A 20,641-nucleotide genomic window follows, 5' to 3' on the forward strand; every position below is an offset into this window, starting at 1 on the left:
CCAATTTATGTCAAAGCATTTAGAGGCCACTGACAGAAATAGATCCATAATGGTATTAACTATAACATTGACACCCTTGCTCTTTAAACATGAAGACATCAGGCAGCCTTGCGATGGCTTGTTCTCACATGTATACACACACACGCGGAAACACACACACACACACACACACAGTCTCAGGAGCAGCTGTTCGGCCCACGCCCATAATCCCCGTAGATGGAGGAGATGTGTGCAGTGACATCTGCTTCTCCCAGTGTGGCCCTGTCATCGCTGGTTTGTCTGGGGCCATTTTTAGAGTGAACACAAACTCAAATGGAAAGTCATATAGTACTGTACTGAATATCATGTGTGCTGCTTTTGTGTCAGCTACGTTGGTTAAAAGCGGCAGAGATGTCAGAGTTATGGTCAGCTAAATACATACAGACAATATGTGACAAACAATACAACTGAATCAAACAATCATCTGCGTATAGGTAATAGAACCAAATGGGATTGTCTGTTTTGGACTTGCTGACATTTCATTAAATGAGTGAAAGAGTACCGATTGGGTAAACTTATAAATTAGCTGCATAGTGATACAGCGGTTAGCTTTGTAACCTCACAGCAAGAAGGTCATCAGTTTGAACCTCCCAGCCAGCTGGAGCTGAGTGTGTATGTTCTCCCTGAGCCTGTGTGGGTTTCCTCTGGGTACTCCAGTTTCCTCCCACAGTCCAAAGACACCGCTGGTTCCAAACTGTCCGCGGTTGTATGAATGCTGTGTGAATATATGGTATAATGTGGCTTTAAATGGCTGTAATAGATACCACGAGGGACATATTGGTGAAACATGCATAATGACTAAGTTTAAAAGGCCTTTATTCTGTGTACCTAGTGCAACCTCACTGTGGGAACTGTAGGATACATAGTCAGTCACCATATCTCTGCTCCCATATCTTTGCAATCTGTCTCCTGTAAATCCCCCCAGCTTTGCTGAATGTCTTATTTCATTAGTCTCCTAATCAATGTTATCATCATCATTGCCTGTAAAATAAACAGTAAATCTCATTTCAGGTTACATTTTACTGATAGAGTAGAAGTGATCCTGTGTTATAGCTATTGTGGGTGATATCCCTTTGTCATCACTGATTATTTGTTAATAAGTCCGGTAGTGCGTGCCCTGATGTCTTCCTTGAAAATGACACTTTTATTCTTGCTTTTCTTTTGTGCACAGGTGAAGGAGGAGATGCTTCTTGAAGCACTGACAACCAGGAAGACGGTGACTGTTGGAGAAAGGCTCATAGTGCCCTACAAGCTTGCAGAGGTAACCGCACCAGAGTGAGACACGTGCCCCAAATGCAGTGGCTTTGTCTCACCGTCTAAAGCTGCTAAATCTTCTATGAACCTCTAGTCCTTCGGTGCCACGACACATTTAAGAAAATGCAGCAAAACAATATTCGTCTGTTCTGCTTCTTGATGGCGCTGCTCTGTGGTGTCAGCAGGAGCGTGGCTTCATCACATCCAGTGAGTCTCAGTAAAAGCACGTTGTTGCTGAACGTTTTGTTTTGAAGTGCGTCATCTGTACTGGAGATTCTTTGTTTGTGTTTGCTTGCTTTAGAGTTTGTCTGGGGAGTTTGTTGTGGCATTCTCTTTTGATAGGGGTCTTCCTCTGCAACTTCCTGTTTCCTGTTAAGCCAGCAGTGGCGGTTTGAGTTAACCATGTTCTCTAGACTCACAGTCTGAAGAATTTACCTCTTTGTTGCCTCTTTTGACCTAGATAAACTCCACTGAAGGGCATCAGAGTGCTGCTGAATATTAATATTCAGTGAATTTTGCTTATCTCTCCCTCCAAGCTCAGCAAAGCACTGCATAGTCCTGCTCTGTGCTTGTGGCTTCAGGGCCTTTTGTCTGAGGAAGGAAATGCTACACATTGATTGCCTGTAACCCCGTTAAGCTCCACCTCTCCATCTGATCCACAGCCTAGTTTCACCCAACAATGGTTGTTCCCACTCTCCCACACCCCCGTTTCTTCAGTCATGTGTTCTTGTCTTAGGAATGTGCAACCTCCACTGGAATATATAGCACAGAGGCCAGAAACACGATCCTGCCTCAGTCTGTTTGTCTGTCTCTTTCTCCTCCAGTCGCATATGTTTCAAAGCATAAATTCACTTATTTTTGGACTGGCTGTGTGAGACAGGCTCAGACGATGTGATCAGAACTCTATTCCTGGATTAGAGCTGCATTTCTGATTAAATGATGTTCGCTTCTGGCTTCTGGTGTTTTCCCCCTCTGTCCTTGTTGAGGTGGTCGTATCTCGAGAAGAGCAAGAGATAAAAGGATTCACGGGTACCTGCAGAAACCTTCAGGTACTATGTCATCTGTGGAGGAAGTGGTAAAAAAAATAATAAAAAAACGAAAACAACAGCAGATTAGCATTATAGGAAATCCTCAACTATCCACTCAAAGAAAGAAAAACGTGTCATATATAACATGTTACTTTTAATTTGTGCCAAGATTTATGCAATCCATGGAGACAGGGCAGACTCGGTTTATTGCTCTAATTCAGATTGCGTACAGAACATTGTTATCTATCAAGTAGCAGCACATAACAGATAATGATTACTACTTCGCACTATATATGTAGACCGCAAACATATTTTATTAAAAATATTTTTTTAAAACAATATTAAAATGTTTCATAATGATGAAATTAACATTTAACATTAGATCAACATTTCAAAGATACATATATAAATAAGGCACAAGTTTGGACAAACTGGTGGACTTCATGCTGGCTTTAACTCTTTACCCCATAAAGACGACGTTTAACACCTCAGTTTATGTCAATAAAGACGTGGCTCGATGAACATTAGAATAGTTTCTTGGTTTTTCCAAGAAAAACTCTGCACAGGCAGAGACCACCCTCACTAACCTCTGTTCGTTAAACAGGTCTAATACAAAAGAAACCACTCAGTTCATAAAAAGTGTTTCAAGGGTTACTCCTTGTAGCCTTTCAGGAGGTAAAGAGTTCAGTTTAGCTTTTAGCTAGCTTTACATGGATGTTGCTGCAAATGCACTGTGTCATTCAGCCTGGCCTCTGTAGGGGAATGACCATATTAGGGAGATCTACTCTTCTAGTATCGCACAGGGCCAAGAGCAGAAAAAAACTATCTGAAAAAATGCGTTTAGAGTCTGAAGCCTGAGGTTTTGGCTCATAGAGTTTGTTTGTCCTCATTATTTGAACGTTTGGCCACATTCAAGATGGGCATCCTCAGCTGTAAGAGTATATGTGTCACAGAGAATAAGGAAAAGTATAATGGATCCACCATAAGCATTATAACAGCGATCCTTAATTCAGCCTTTAAACTAAATCAAATACCAGAGGCCATGCCATTTCCCGCATGTCATCCCCCCACACTCTTTCCCCAGTTTCGTGTCCACTCATTGCGGCATCAGTAAAAGCATAATGCCAGAAAATCACACTCCACGTAAAATTAGAAGTGAAAACCTGCCCCGATCTGACGGAGGGTCGTGGGAGCGAGTCGAGGCCACCTGTGGAATCCATAACACGCCTGTTTTTATACAAAGGAAATGTGGAAAAAAGAACCTGGCAAATGTTGCTGGTTCTTCTCAGAAATGATTTCTTCCTGCTTGGATAAGAAAGGTTGAGAAAATGTGCTAGGCAGCTGTCCCATCCACCCGCAGTGGAGGTGGGGAAATTTGGATGAGGTGTTCGACCTGCTGAACCTCAGCAAGCTGCGGATTGGAAGATGTTGGTTTTCTAACTTTATCGCAGACAGTCCCGAACCTGAGTGGACGATCTCTGGTTGAATCATGTAGCTCTTGGGGTTTATCATAGAGGAATAATGAGAGTAAAAGTAAAACCCAGCTCAAGCAGGAAGATTGTGCTTGGCAGCTATTGTTCTGTCATTCAAGCTTCCTCAAGAAGTTACTACTACTTGAGCTGGCTGTGCCACAAATAGAGAAATAGTGCAATTACTGTTCGTCATGTCTAACTAAATGTTAAAGTTTCACATTCAAAAATATGTTTTGGACATTGTTACTTAACATGCATATTCAGAGTTTGACAGATTCTTTTCAGATTCTTTTGCTGAAAGTAGAACCTTTCTTTCAGCAGAAATCTGTTTTGAGCTGCAGATTTTTTACTATCTTAGTTGTACGTAGTTTAAACATAGTTTAAAAGCCAGTCACACAAAAAGGTAACTCACACAAGTTTGGTGTGGAAATTTGAAGCCTGCATTGAGCAGTACCTCAGTAACATTTCAACCATCTTTATACATACATTAGCTGTCAGACGTAAGCTAATAGTGAAAGCAGGATATTTTTTTTTACGTTTTTTTAAGTTGTGAAACGTAAAGAAAAAAGAAGGGTTGTTGGTCAAGAATGTGATGTCATAAAAAGGGGGTACGGTCATCTCAGGCACACAGGCCATCTGCTGCTCAAAAATACTGTTTTGTAACAAAAGGAATAAAGAAAAAAGATTTTGTTTGACATCAAGGCTCCAGCCCGATCACGACCCTCAGTTGGATGAGCAGGAAAAAATTAATGGACTTTATTAAATAGCTGTTATTATAGATATCCTTTGTTATCCAAGCTGGATGCACATAACTCTGACCCCAGTGTGATTTAGTCTGGGTTTAGAAGCGAGTGTGTACGTGTGTGAGATCTTGATTGCATGCATGTGTGTGTGTCTGTAAGCATGCGTGGGTCCATGCTGGTCACGATAAGGCAAGCGGTTTGACAATTTTGATGTGGCTACAGATTATTTGACTCTACCACTTCCTTCTTCCTGTTTGAAAGACAGACATATTGAAAGGGAAGTGTATGTGCGGGGATCAGGCGTTGATGGTGGGGAATAATCAGACCCTCATTCAAATGGCTTCCATTCATCTATGAGGCGTCACTTTATGATAGTTTTAAGCTATATGATGATGAGAAGTATAAAACCACTCCCCTATTGGTGATGGATTGTAAAATGCATCAAAAACACCCAGTAAACATACATATATGGGCACTGACACAGATAACAAGTACATAAATGCAAATGAAAAACATATGCATACTGGCATATTGTGGTGAAATACCTAGATAAAACATCCTGCAGCGAGGAAGCTAGCAGGCCACGTGCAGTGTGAGCTCATGCTGGTGTTTCACGCCTCCTGTGGTTTTTCAAGGAGGAGGAACGAGAGAAAGAGATGGAGACAGAGAAAACAACAAGTTCCCCTTCCAGGGCTTTATAATCAGAAACACCAGCTAAGACCCAGTTTAACAGTCCGTATTGCTGCACTTTCCAAAAGCCAAAAGCATTGAGTGAAACATTTTCTACGCATTTGCTTCCAGCCATATTCCCTTCTAGCTCCTAATTTGTCCCATTTTTATGAATAATTAAGTGACATGGCAAAATACAGAGACGACACGTGCTCAGTGGGCATGTCAAATGTTCACTTCAGATCTGCCAATCCCAAGTTCCTGCTGCAGCAATTAAATTGTGATTCTTTTTGTATTATTCATGTCAATCTTACATAAGTCTGTGGGCTCAGAAACGTCACAGGCCTGCCTGCTAAAAATATATCACAAGCAATCAATAATGTAAAAGAGAGGAGGCAGCTTTTAAAAATGCACGTTTTTGCTTCATCATAGTGGTTTGCTGCAAGACTTTCAGTCCTTCGTGCATCTGCGTTGGTGTGCTCGGCCTCTGCAGTTATTAAAATAGTGGTTGGAATAGGCCCAAAAAACTTTTAGTAGAAACTATCATCTCTTATGGTTTCAGCTAGCCCACAGATATCAACAATAAGTGTATGATCTGAGAGGAGAACACTAACATAGCAGCAAAGCAAAAAGACATACTCGGAGACCAACACCCCTGCTGAGAAAAACATGCCCTCCTTTGGAAGAACACCTAGCTAACCCTCTAAATGTTTTTGACACCTCCCTCATGGTAATCAGTAGTAACCTTTACTCTCATAGGAAGTCATTTCAACTGCTCCCCTCAAAGCTGAGAAAGGCTTAACTTGTGAGCCTGCACCAGCAGTTATTTTACTTCTTGCTGCTCGAAGGCAATGAATGCCATTGATATTCTGAAGACAGTGGATCGCCGTGCTCCTAATTGCTAGGTAGCAAACTGCTATAGTTAGCTAACAATACTGGTAGCTTTCTGATTTATCTACATTCTGCATATAACTGTTATAGGACTAAAACTGCATGTGTAGGAATACTGAGTGTCCAGATCCTGCTGCCCTGCTGGTCTATCTGCCAGAATCTAGTTTTTATCTCAATAAATGCTTAGCTAGCCTGGTATTAGTGCATCCCATAAAAAAATGGTAAACGTTCGATCATTCCAGTCTACCTGCCAGGAATATTTGGGGTTACTATCTTGCCCAAGGATATTTGGGCTGCTCTCCGATGCATCCACTGGAGCATGACTGTGTATGAATGTTACATAGAAAGCACTTAAACATGTTGTATCCATCACTTTATAAAACGAGAGTAGAAAAGGACTGTATAAGAATAACTGGTTCTGCTGAAGGTTTCCTCCTGTTAAAAGGGAGTTTTTCCTTACCACTGTCACTAAGTGCCTGATCATAGGGGGTCTTCTGATTGTTGGGGTATTCTCTTAATTAACGTAGGGTCTTTACCTTACAATATAAAGTACCTTGAGGCAACTTTTTTTAGGCATTATATATGTTGAATTGTGAAGTTGACTGACTTGAATTTGCCACAGGGCTTTTCGATAGTCACATGACATAAGGCTCTGTGAGGGATAAACCTACATCAAAATGAGAGAGTTATTTACAACAACACAACTGATTCTGTGATTCTTTTTGATTGTCCCATAGATGAAATCCTCTCTGATTGGATCACACTTAGCAGCCTTTTCGGATTGGGGTATTGCACAAATATTTTGGGGTTCCTGGCATAAAAATATTTGACCTAGCTGAAGCAGATTTCCTTTGTGTCATTACACTCCCTGTTCAATCATAACACTTATTCGTGACAGAGACCATGCTCTGGTGTCCAAGTCAGGTCTGCTTATGTTAGCTTAGCATGATTTTCATCGTCTCTAAAGAGAAAGAATAGTTGCTGTTTTGCTCATTGAGGCACAGTGGGTTGGGTTTTTTTAATGGATCACAAAGTGAACTATAAAAAATGTTGTGCAAATACTAATCTGTAGGTCTGGAGATACTTAAGGCTCTGGCTCATGACTGAAAACTCAGAAAGTATTACAGCACTGTGCACAGCGAGTCTACAAAACATAAGACCACTAACTCTGAGCAGACAGGGAACTTAAACAGGGGCTCTGTTTGCCCTTTAAATACAAAGTGGCTGTTGTTATACTGCCTAACAGTTTATTCATAACAGGAGCCTCGGGTACATTGCCTTTTCTAAGTTACAGTAGCACAGCCACTGATAGGCTGTTAACATTGATGGTAACTTACTCAATCTTACTCAAGCAAGTAGCTCGATTATTTTTCCTTAAGCAACTTCTGATTGTTGACTGCTGGCTCTTTTCAGTTGCCTGTTGCTGTAATTATACATCCTGATGTTTTGATGCCTAAAAATAAAATAAGCATGTTATACATTAATGGAACAAAGGTTATTAATTTAGGTTTGAAATAAGAGGATTGATCCTCACGTGTCTGTAACATTAAATCACTCATTACTCTAAACTGCAAAGCTGCTACGCTGGTCATTTTAAACCACTTCAAGGTCACTTTAAATGATTCAACTGTAAATTGGAAACTTAGACTGTTATTGATCCTTTTTACCCTAATTTTAAAATGTATATTTATTCCTTTTATCTTTATCTCCGTCTTAAGTGTATATTTATTCTTATTCTTCTTATATTTATTGTTGTTTTTTGCACTGAATGGAACTGGAGCCTTGTCGCACGTCTCTCTATATACTGTACTGTATACAGCAGAGATGACAATAAAGTTAACTTTGACTTTGATTATTGTTAGGATCAATGCTAGCAACTAGAGAAAAACTAGCAATGCATTGCAAAAACACAATGCCAGTCACCTCTGCTCATCTAAATCATGATCATATACACTTAGTGTCCATTATATTTGGTAGTACCACGTTGGATCTCTGGTTACTGCAGATTTGTCGACTGCACATCCATGATGCAAATCTCCTGCTCTGCCACATCCTAAAGATGCTCTGTTGGTGTTAGGGCCGAGAGGGCCAGGCTGTGTGTGTGGACTCAAATGCAGACACAGAGGGAGGCAAAACGGGCGTGAACACAGTGCTTTATTTACAGTGCCTAGTGAACTTACAAAGCAGGAAACTGTGGAAGCTATGAACTGTGAATTGTGAGGCCAAACTATGAACATGAAACTCTGAATGCTATGACTAGGTGCTAGATTTCACGAATGGATCCTGGGAATGGAAAAAGGGGCAGCGGCTTGGATGGAGGTACGCAGTCAGCGTTGTAGTTTAAAGTGTCATGCGAGGAGGGGGTGTCCAAGGGGTTCCGGGTGAGGAGTATCCAGAGAGGATCCAGAATATACTTGGAGTGAGGGACTTGGCAGGGAGGCAGGCAGGTGTAGTCCAATGATGGAAAGGAAGCAACCAGATGACAGAACCAGCATCCAGGCGGAGATGTGAGTAGTTTAGCTTGGGAAGTGCGACTGCCAGGTGGGTCCTATGACAAAGAAAACACGGTGAGGAGAAAAGCAGTAGTTAAGGGCTCTCACAAGGGCTTGGCGGCGTAGCACTAACGTGAGTTAGCAAAAGATCTGGCAGAGGTCTGTTGTGATTGCTGGTCTTATATGCTGGTGACTTGATTGGAACCAGGTGTGGAAGCTGATTGGAGTCTCTGCCTGAAGGTGGAGGCCAGCGGAGTGGAAAAACCCCGTACTCACCCGGACCATGACAGTTGGATTAAAATCTGGTGACTGCGGAAGTCGTTTTAAAACCGTGAACTCACTCTCATGTTCAGGAAACCAGTTTAAGATGATCTGAGCTTCGTGACGTGGTGTGTTATCCCACCAGAAGATTGGGTGCACTTTGTTCATACGGCAACAGACATGAGCATCAAATATACTCAGGTAGGCTGTGATGTTTAAAGGATGCTCAGTTGGCACTAAGGGTCAGGAAAAATTCCCCAGACAATTACACTACCAGCACCAGCCTGACCTGATGATACAAGGCAGGATGGATCCATGCTTTCATGCTGTTCACACCAAATTCTGACACTACGGTCTGACTGTTGCAGCAATGTTTGTTGTTGCACCAACAACCATGCCACATTAAAAGTACTTAAATGACTTCTCTGCCCCGTTCTAATGCTCAGTTTGAACTTCAGCAGGTTGTCTTGATCGTGTCCACTGGCTGAATTGATATCTGTATTAACTAGCAGCTGAACGAGTTTACACATAAAATGTCTTTGCGTGCATATTCAGTACTTTTGTGTGCATAGAGATTAAGCTAAGAAGACCATAACATCAGTCATTTAAAGTTGGAGCTTCTGGTATGTAGATTATTCTTGCAGTCAGGCTAACTTCTTTCCTGTGCTTTGAGTCTTTAGGCAGATCAAAGTTAATGTTTGAATAAATGTTGTTGTTTTCAGAAAAATCTGGATGAGGTTTTTGTTGCAGCCATCGCCAAATTATGAGCAGTTTTTGATTTAAAACACCATCCACTGATTCATTTTTCTCCATTGCCTTTCTGTCTGTTTAATCTCTTCCATCAAATGTTTCAGCTGCAGCAGGATTTTGTTAGAACGTTTTCTCTGCCCACTTTACACATTTAACATTACAATGATCCAGTAACAGAACAAGTGGGGAAAAAAAGCTAAAAAAGTTACTTGAGCAAGACTGTGAGTGAAAGCGGTAAACATCCACAGAGCTAGCTTCTGTTTCAGATTATAAAATCCATGTGTTTTTGATCACGTTGTTTGTCTGTGTGTGTGTTTGTTTGTGTGTAGGCAGGCACAGTGAGGGACTCCATGGCCAAGTCACTGTACAGCGCGCTGTTTGACTGGATTGTGTTCAGGACCAACCATGCCCTGCTGAACAACAAGGACCTGGAGGACAGTTCAAAGGTAGGAATGAAAACACACTCCACGAACACAGAGTCAGACACCTTTAACAAGGTCTAAACCGGATATCTCTGATTAGATCGCCTTTCCTCCAGTTATTGTCGTCTTGATTTCACCTGTGTGTGTGTGTGTGTGTGTGTGTGTGTGTGTGTGTGTGTGTGTGTGTGTGTGTGTGTGTGTGTCCAAGTGTCCAAATAAAATGATCTCCCTCAAAATTCATATTAGAAATATCCTTCAAATATTGTCATTAATAATATTAGTTAGGTTACACCACCGGCTCATACCCTTAAATGGAACAGAGCTGTTATGAACTGTAGTAATTAAACCTGATTTTAGTACTTTTGTTAGACAACTATTATTATTATTATTATTATTATTATTATTATTATTATTATTAATAAACGATTATACCGTTACACTGAGTAAATATTGGCCATGTTGTTCTTTCTTCTATTTCTGTTGCCTTTTGTTTTATTCCTAGAGGCAGAGGGTGTGATATGTGTGTATACGTGTGCGTGTGTGTGTGTGTTGGCAGCTGGCAAGCCAAACCCAGTGGGTGCATCGAAGGAATTGGAAAACAGATCGTTGTGTGTGTGTGTGTGTATGCTAGGAACATTTGGGCAGATGGCATCAAGTTCCCTTCAGCTCGGTTTACCCCCCATGGTCCTCTGATGTCCCAGCACTCTGCCTGTGTGTGCGTGGATGTGTGTACTTGTCTTATTCATATCGTGGGGACATAAATCTATTTACACAGTCACATTGTGGGAATTTGCCCCTTTCTGTGGGGAAAAACAGTCCACAGGATGTAAATCATTTGATTAGGCTGAGGACTTAGTTTAAGGTTCGAGTATTGATGAGCAGTGCTTTAGCCTGCAGGAAATGAATGTAAGTCAATGCAGCGTCCTCTGAAATGGTGAAAACAGGAGTGCGTGTGAGTGCCTCCCTTGGCACTGACATCATCTGTCTGTGTGTTTGTCAGGGGTCGATGAGGGTGCAATTTCCATCAAGGTCATTGTTCTTATGTTCAGATACCAGATTATATATATATGCCATGTGTTCTTGTATGTTTTTTATGCCAAACTATAAAAAATGAGCCTTCAGAGGGAAATAAAACACTGCTGAATAACATTCAATTAAATGAGAAGCAGCTTTTACAGTCCATTTCATAATTAAAGGCCTTCTCTGAGTGAATGCCTTCTTTAGATGGTGCATATTAATGATGCATGATGACATGAATCTTACTGACACCCGGGGGGCAAGTGAGAGGCTGGAGCAAGTGGGACGTAAAGGGAAACATCTCTAAATAAAGATGCTGTTGGTCAAAGCATCATGCATTTCTACTCATGTTTACAGTGTTTCAAAGGGAAGAGTCTTCCTTTAAAAAGAAATCACGCTGATTAAATCTGAGGTCTGCTGTCTGCCTGTTCCACCAGATCCTGTCTATAGGAGTGCTGGACATCTTTGGCTTTGAGGATTATGAGAACAACAGTTTTGAACAGTTCTGTATCAACTTCGCCAACGAACGACTTCAGCACTATTTCAACCAACACATCTTCAAACTGGAGCAGGTAGGGTAATGTTACTGTTTTTCCTTTCCTTTTCTTTCCTCCACACAATAATCATTGTGCAGCCGCTGATAACACGTCATTGCATTTTGTGTGTAGCTGGAACTACAGTGACGTTAAAAACGTGCAAACATTCAAACAGGATCTGCTTCTCGACGTCTGCATATGCACGCACTCAAAGCGGTGAGGTGGAGGGACATTAGTAATTTTTTCTGATGTGCGACGCATGGCTTCCTCTTTAGTTGAACCTCTGAACGCAGTATGTTAAAGAGGTGCTAGAAGAAAAGTGCTTTGATGTGCAAAAACAGTGCAGGTTCCTTTTAAGTCAGATGTGTCAGTACATGTGTCAAAGTCTACTTCATTTACAGTCAAACAGCAAGTAAGTAAAGCTTTATTTATATAGCACCTTTCAAGATATAAAATCACAAAATGCTTTACAAGATCCAACAATGCATAAAAAACAAAACAGCACATTTAAAAAGATATCTTTTTAACTGGTTTTCATAAAAGACCACAGAGTCCACCAGTGTCAAATCCAAAGGAACAGATTTCCAGAGTCTGGGCGCCACTGAACAGAAGGCTCTGTCTCCCTTTGTTTTTAGCTTAGTGCAGGGGACCATCAGCAGGCCCTGGTCATAGGACCTCAGGGACCTGCCAGGGACATATGGATGCAGTTGCCCTCTGATATAACCTGGTGCCTGTCTGTGAAAAGCTCTCCAAGTCAATAAAATAATCTTAAATTCCACTCTGAAATAAACCGGAGCCCAGTGTAGCTGCATGAGGATTGGAGTCCCATTTGAGTCACATTGTGTTGTTTTTTGTCAGAAGCCTGGCAGCAGCACTAAGAGGTATAAGTGTCTCCTTTATCCCAGATGTGCATTTTTCTGGCACAAAGATAATTATTTCAGTTTTGTCTTGGTTTAGTTGAAGAAAACTGTCTGCCATCCACTGTTTAACAGTGTCTCTTTCATAAACTGTGGAGTTTAAGCATTTCATTTGGGTGAAATTAGGCGTACAAGTGAATATCATCTGCATAGTAGTGATAGGAGATCCTTACAGGTTAACAGTCTGTGTCCTGGGGGAGCGAATACAATAAAAACAGCAGAGCCCCCAAAACAGAACCAAGGGGTACACCAACATGAACTGGAGGGAGAGATCTGTACTTAAAACTAGAAACAAAAAAAGATCTGTCAGATAGGTATGAAGAGAACCACTGTAAGGCCGATCCTGATACACCAAGGGCAACTGCATCAAAAGCTGAGATCTGGACAGATGCTAGGAAGCATCAGCCGCTAAGTAGTCATCTACAGAACATTCTGGACATGACAACTAAGGCTGGTTGATAACTTGATAATTTTTATTGAAAACATGATCATGGGAAACTCTTTAGTTCTTCATCAGCCTTAATCATGCCGGTTGTATTCCTCTGGTGAGCGTGCGTAGTGCTCCTTTGACACTACTGTGAAAGCAGCTGTAATTATGCAGTTGGGCTAGGGTAGCACACACATCTATTAATGTGAAAGGTCAGAGGAAAAAGTGCTGAATACTCAGAACAGGCTGACAGGCTGGGTTAGAGTGCATGAGTCAAGCTGAGCAGCATGGATCCTGACAGCTTAGTGCTGCTAACATAGCTTTGTGCAGGTCGTTGGATTGACTTGTTTACTATTCATGCCTCCTTCTCTTTCACCACTGCTGCATCTCAGAGCAAACTCATCTGCAGCATCAAAACTAGCCTCTATGAGTCAAAAAATCCCACATCAGTTACATTATATATTCATGCTGTTTTATGTGGATGCCAACTGCTAACCCACGTAATATTCTGCATGCCGTGTTGTTTCTGTTGTTGTTTCCAAATCACATCGAGTGGACAACAGAACTGAGAAGGAAAAATAGAGAAAGATCATTTAGGGGAGATTATGAGTCTCAAATCAGACGGACTGTGTCAGAGTAGCTGTCAGCTCTCCTCTCCCTCTTGCTGAACACTGATAGGCCGTGGCAATTTAACATGCTAGCTGATGGCTGATGGTGAAGCTAAGAGAGGAAGGGAGTGTGAAAAAAAAAAAGAATAATGGCAGCAAACAAGTGCAGTAAACGTCTCTTCAGTCTTAATGAAGATAACAAACCGGCAGTCAGCCAGTGCTAATGGCGCTGTTATCTGTTTCTCACTGTTAGCCCTCAGGCTACACACACATGCAGGATAACATTTTAACCCAGCCAGTATTTTTCTACAATTCAGAGAGACTGGCAGGACTGATCAGAACGGATTGCAACGTAACTTCAAAAATAAGTCTTTATCTCTCTTTCTGCATCCAACATCTGATAGAGTGATTTGTATCTAAAAACTCAAGATGTGATGTTTTTTGCACATTTGACTACCAAATGTCCTCAAATTTATAGAGATCTGTGAAAACAGTATTTCCTCCCTTTCTTGATTTCTTTGTTTTTTGCATATTTCTCACACTTACATGTTTAAGATTGTCAAACACATTTTAATATTAAATAAAGATAACCCAAAAAAATACAAAATCCTTTTTTAAATGGTGTTTTCATTTAAAAAACTAGCCAAACCTACCTGCCCCCGGGTTAAAAAATAACTATTCCCTAAAACTAATAACTGGTTGTGCCACATTTGGTAGCAAGAACTGCAATCAAGCATTTGTAATAACTAGCAATGAGTCTTTCACATTGCTGTGGAGAAATTTTGGACAACTCTTATTTGCAGAATTGTTTTAATTCAACCATATTGGAGATTTTTAAGCATGTATATGTTTAAGGTCATGTCAAAGCATGTCAATTGGATTTAAGGCCATACTTCAGCTAGGCCACTCCAAAACTGTCATTTTGGGTATTTTTTAGCCTGTCAAATGTGGATTTGCTGGTGTTTTTTTGGATTAGTGTCCTGCTTGATAACCCAAGTGAGCTTGAGCTTCAGGTCACAAACTGATGTTCGGACGTTGTCCTTCAGGATAATCTGGTAGAGAGCAGAATTCATGGTTCCATGTTGTCATTGATGTGTTCTTGGAGTAATTTTGGTAGCCTATCCATTCCTGGGGAAGTTCACGACTATTCCAAGTTTCCTCCATGTGGGCATGTAGTGTCTCTCACTGTGCTTAGGCGGACTTCACAAATCCTTAGAAATGGCTTTGTAACCGTTATCAGACTCGTAGTTGTCAATGACTTTGTTTCTCACCTGTTCTTGGCTCTTTTTATATCCTGGCATGATCTTTTGCTTTTTGACACCTTTTAGCCTACTTCACTTGATCTATTTAAGTAATTTGATTTGATTGATTGATTTGATTTAACTGCATTTTGTATTTTTTCAGGTTAGTTTTACCAAATATAAAAAGTTGTTTGGTGATCTGAAACCTTAAAGTGTGACAAATATGCAAAAAACTAAGAAATTGGGAGTAGAAAAAATGTGTTTTCATAGCATTGGTGGCCTTAACATATTTCCAGTTAAGACTCTTTGAAAGAAACTATGCATACTATGTTTTTCTGCAGTGCTGTAGTTGAGCTCTACCAACTGAAGCACCGTGTAAGAATAAAAGATTACCTTAATTACATAAGTCATCATCTTATTCGTTTTAAAAGTACAGTAAATTTATTTATTTTTAGTTCGGTCTGTCACTGATGAATATCTCTGGTTTGTAAGGTGCTTCCATTTAAAGGCGTGTTCCTCTGTTACATTGAGTTAGTAAGAGTCAGAGTGCTCCTGAGATGGCCAGTCTTGCATCAAATATTGTTTCAAAAGAGTTCATGTTTATTATCCTTAATCACCGGTGTCCTCTGAAACTTTGGCTATCATTGAGTTTATCTAACAGAACAACAGCTGAGGTGGTGTTGGGCCCCTCTGAGGGAAGCTGGTAGAGCTTCAAAATAAAGAGCTGCCAGATCTCAACTGATTTGCGTTTGTTTGAATAAAATTGCGAGCCTTACTCTGATGTGATACGGAGAGAAAGCTCTTCACACCTACCTGTGGCTTTGTTTTGAGCCTTTGACTGCTGACCTCAGATCAGCTGGCACTCACCTTTAGAAGGTAACTAAACACTAATCATGACCCTGTAGGTGTTGTGGGGTGTTTGATGTCAAGTTTTATTTGTGGGGTTCAGATTACCTGGTTAATCCCAGAGGAAAACTCTGCCTTTCTGAGAGTTTTCTAAGATTTCTGGCATTAATAGATTACTGTTGTGCAGTCTGAACACTTCCATGGTCATGCTTTCCTCAGAGCTGCCGTTGCTTAATTTTGTTGGAGTTGTACTCTGAGTATTAACAGTAGTATCAAATGAAATGGAGTTGCAATTGAAATAAAGCAGATCATATTGTCTACTTCCAGCTAACTGCAGCTCTTTACTCTTTTCTTTTTCACTTTAATTTTTTTAGTATTTTTGAAGATGTGATCTATTTTTTTACTATTAAGGTTGAATTAATTTCTATTCAACCTTTAAGTTTCAAAGACTGGAGCCATTTGTGGATTCCGTGCTTGGGTTGTAGCCCATTAATTGAGCTGTAATAAAGATCTACTGTTTGTGCTCATTTTTAAGAAGGACCATGTGTCCAGAAAAGATGTAAGCTGTTTTCTGAATGCGAGCAAAATGCATGCTTTCTGTCAGCTCATACGCCTCATTTTTGAAAGGCGGTTTTAGCTCTCCATCAAGGGGATTTTCCTCCTCTCTTCCCTCTGGGCTACAATCCGCTCTAGCCAACCAGCTGGTCTTATCAGTGCTGCGTGTTTATCTTTGGAACAGGAGCCAAAGCTAATAGCGCCGCACCAACCTTAGCCCTCAGCTGGATCGAGGAGGGTGTGAGTGTCTAGTGTTTACACTCTACATGCCAGTTGGTGCTTGATTTCTTGTCTGTACGAGGACCGTGTATCAAAGTGAGAAAACATATATGATGGCCACCGCCTAAGGCAAACACAGTATCGTGTTTACCTTGGGAGATATCACACTGACTCCGAACTGAAATAAAAAACATGTGGAAAGGTTTATCGTCATCTGACAGAGAATTCTACAGCTTACTTTTTCCTCAGACAAAGCAACAAGGTATTTCTCTGAATTAATAGGATCCTTAGGAACGTGCCAATTTTACCAAAACAATCTCTTTATTGTATTAATGGTCATACTCATGAATTCATTTTTATGGGGTGGCTATGGCTCAGGAGATAGAGCAAAACGCTGGAGTCCAAATCTTTTGGACCACCTACAATGAAACCATAAAAACACACATAAAAACAATCGGGGTGGATATTTATGCTGTTATGGACCGGGTAAGGAAAGGATGTCACAATGAAAAATATCAGCCTACAAAGGACTGAATCCAAACGTCGGGACATGCTCCTAACGAGACGGCCTTGGTGTCCATGGTGTCCTATCTCCTCCCAGATCTGGACCAGGGGAGTCACTGAGCTCCTGACAGTCTGAGGTGCAACCTGGCAGAAACATAATGTCCCACAGGTGTTCAATTGGATGTAGGTCAGGTGAGCATGAGGGCCAGTCGATGATATCACATGGTTCATCCTCCAGGAAAAAGCACAGGGTGCTTGTAGTGGATCTCCCAGTTCTAGTATTCAATGGCAATTGGCTCCATGGTGCCAGTCAGCGAGCACAGAGACATTCATACCAGTGACCTGCTGTAGGTGATTTTGTAGGGCTTATCCTGGTCCTTCTTTCACAAAGGAGCAGATACCAGTCCTGATGGCTTAAAGACCTACGGCCCTGTCCAGCTCTTCTAGAGTAACTACCTGACTGGAATCTCCTCCATGCCCTTGAGACTGTGCTGGGAAACACAGCCAACGTTTTGGCACTAAACATATATTGATGTGCCATCCTGGAGCAGTCGGACTACTTGTGCAACCTTTGTAGTGTCCATTTATGGCTTCATGCTGCCAGTAATGACACTAACTGGAGTCGAATGCAAAACTTTAACTGAGGACCCACCAACCTTACAACATTAATGGATAAGTCTTTGAATTTTCTTTGACATTTCATGGTCTCTGGTCTCTGCTAGTTTTCTCCTTTCTGGATGCCCCTTTTTTCCCAAAGCACACACTCCAGCCCGTCTTTTTTTTTTTTTGCATCTCTGCCAGTTTTGATGTCTTTTTCTCCTCACTCTTTTAAAACCACGAGAACTTGCTCCATCTCCAATTATTGCACCACTGTTCCTCCTGTCCGCTCAATAAAAACACTCTGCTGTCATAATAAGAGAGACAGGGAGCTTAGTGAGTTAGAAATATAAAGACGGAGGGAGTGGAGAGATAGCAGGAGCAATCGAGAAACACACACACACACACCCTCCCTCACCTCTACACCGGGGCTTTCAGCCAAACACAATCCGGGTTGCTTGAATGCTGCACTGAGTTACGCAGGAGAGAACAGACACATGGTTGACTAATGGATGGAAGGATGACCACAAATCCTGACCAACCTCATCGACCGCAACAGAACTCCCGGCTCACTTTCGACTTAGCGGGAGGTCTGAGGGCTTTTATTGCTTGCAGATTGGATTTTAGGGGTCCAATATCAGTTACATCTCTCTCTGTTTACAGTGGTTTGGTTTTGCCAAATTTATTTCATCATGTTTTGTGGAGGATCTGAAGCCTCTATTGTACTGGGGAAATCTTATCAGCCTTATATTTCAGAGACAAAGACAGAAAGATGGCCCTCAACAGAGTCTTGGTATGAGTTTAAATCAGAACTAAACACCCATCCACAGAAAAGGTAGTAGAAGTACTTTTTTCAGTGCCCCAAAACTGATTAAAATTAAGTTAATTTTGATCATGTTTTTTAATAGCTGCCCAAATAACAGGCGTCACAAAGATAGCTGAGAGTTTTTGTGGAGACACTCCGTGAACAAATCTGCACAGTCACAAAAAAAACAAGCAGGCAAGTGACCTTGATCGTCTTCCCCCCCTGTCAAAGGGAGAGCCCGGACACCCTTTGCAGGAAGTTTGTTTCCCCCACTTCTGTCCTCGATGTCATTCTACCAAGATTTTGTGAGCACAGGTAAGGTTAGGAGTAGCAGATTAGGGAGTAAATGAACATTTTCACGCTCAGGCCTCTCGTCTCTCCTCCGTGTACCACACAATCTGCTCGTCTCGCTCTTTTTTTCTCCCCTCACTTGTGAACAAGAACTCTGAGAAACTTGAAGTCCTCCTGTTGGGGCGGTGACTCCTTCTTGACCCAGTGTGGGCTCTCCATCCTTTTCCCCACTGAGAACTGTGGCCTCAGACTTGCTAATTCTCATCCCAGCTGCTTCACACTCAGCTGCAAATCCTGAGACCAATGGTCCAGGCAAAGGAATCTTTCTTCTTTTAGCCATTTCTCTTCTTCCTCTGTTACATTTTCTCCAAGCAAACCCACCATCTGCTTCCTGTTTACACCAGCACCTGTGCCCACTGAATGGTCAGTGTAATATTTTTAAACAGACGTGTCAGTAAAGGTAGAAATCATTTTGGAAATGCTCCAATGAGCAGGGATCACTTCCACTTTAAAAACGACTTTAAAATAAAAACATATCAGACTGGATATAGCTTTAGTGCGTCTCCTCTGTTAGCATTTTTTCATCTGAGCTCTCCTTTCTGCCAGCTCAACTAGAACGAGACCTTGATTGGCATTTATTTGCTACTCTCAATTACTGTGTTAACAGGACTTCCATGAATAGGGTCTTGCATATAAAAATTAGAGGGTCGCTCTGCAGTGCATAAAGAAAATTCCTAAAGCAGCTGTTTCTAAGTTGTCGGATCTGGTTTGCTGTTTGGTTGAATCATGACTGAAAGACCTTCTGTACATTCTTCACATACTGAGTCACCACTTTGTAGTCCTCTGTCTGCTGGGTCGGGCTGTTTACGTTAATGTGCCTATGTAATAAAATGGCTGATTAGTGCTCGCGTGTGTGTGCTTATCTCATTATCAGAGTGTCTGTATCTAATTGCCCCTCTCTCTCTGACTGAGTGTGCATGTTCACAAACTCTCACAGACACAACAAACGTAGCCAGATGAACCGCGTCAGCCAGCAGTGCCGGCGCTCGTCCTTGATGAGATTTAAACAAAAAGAGATTTAAACTTCTTTACGCCTCTGTTTTTATTTTACTTGATCCGGTGCGACCTCGGAATAAAAGCAAAACACGCCACATGTTCTAAATGCCTCATCGGTGATTCAGCAGCCTAAAACAAGGAGAGGGCAGACATATCGCATGTGTGAAACTATGTTGCAGCTCCGCTTTGAATTTTTGATCGCTGTTCAGTTTAACGAATGGCCAGCATATGTTCCACTATATTTTCCTCTTTCTTCATTATGCAAATTTGCTCTCTAATAAAGCCATATAAAGGATGCAAACATGTAAATGTAAGACTGAACTACACTATGACACCTAAAAATGCCAAGCACACATAAACCCTGAACTTGTTCCCATACAGTCACATTTACAATTGGGTTTATTTTAGGATTAGTCATTAATCATTATGCACATTCCTGTGTTACTGCTTGTTTTTGAATTGACTTATTGCCAGGGTACAAACACACCCAACTTTTTGCTGGGAAACAGAAGATGGAGTGTGGTGAGGAATTTTCACTTGTTGAGTACTTTTTAGGTTCAAGTAAACCCTTTTTGAGCATTAGACATGGTAAGAAAGCTTTAGGAAGTCTTTGAATCCATCCATTTTCTTCCATGTATCCAATTCAGGGTTGAGTCCAGCTGCCACGGGGATATCTGACTGAGTACATCATGGGCAGGTCGCCTGTCTGTCGTGCGACAGAAACGTTTCTCCCACTAAAAACGTTATGTCCAATCAACTTACCTATGGTTGGGGCCCAGTCTAGAATCTGTTCAAAGCAAAAGCTTCCACCACAAATTTGGTAGGCAAAAATATGTGACTGCTCAGTGCTGTAAGAAAGCAGTTTTTGGCTGATGTGATTGACTCCAACTTCTGCTAGCGACAAGGTGTAATAATGTTCTCAAAAGGCAGTCTGGCTCAGCACCAGGACCCACACTGTGTCTGCGCAAAAGAGGTGTAAGGGTAGCGATATAAGTGCTCAT

The 20,641-nt window shown here is 41.4% G+C and overlaps 1 protein-coding gene across 13 annotated transcripts in view; it reads left to right on the forward strand.

The window, feature by feature from the left end:
- LOC102200379 (unconventional myosin-IXa-like) overlaps positions 1-20,641 on the forward strand; it is a 147,837-nt gene that overhangs the window by 95,724 nt on the left and 31,472 nt on the right. For all 13 annotated transcript variants that reach the window (XM_005731442.2, XM_005731447.2, XM_005731448.2 and 10 more), the window contains 3 exons: positions 1,211-1,300; positions 9,929-10,045; positions 11,476-11,610. In XM_005731442.2, the coding sequence (XP_005731499.1) occupies positions 1,211-1,300; positions 9,929-10,045; positions 11,476-11,610 (342 nt within the window). The remainder of the gene's footprint in view (positions 1-1,210; positions 1,301-9,928; positions 10,046-11,475; positions 11,611-20,641) is intronic.

This window comes from Pundamilia nyererei, unplaced genomic scaffold, assembly GCF_000239375.1.
Source record: "Pundamilia nyererei isolate P.nyererei 1_Seehausen unplaced genomic scaffold, PunNye1.0 scaffold00043, whole genome shotgun sequence".
Classification (NCBI taxonomy): domain Eukaryota; kingdom Metazoa; phylum Chordata; class Actinopteri; order Cichliformes; family Cichlidae; genus Pundamilia; species Pundamilia nyererei.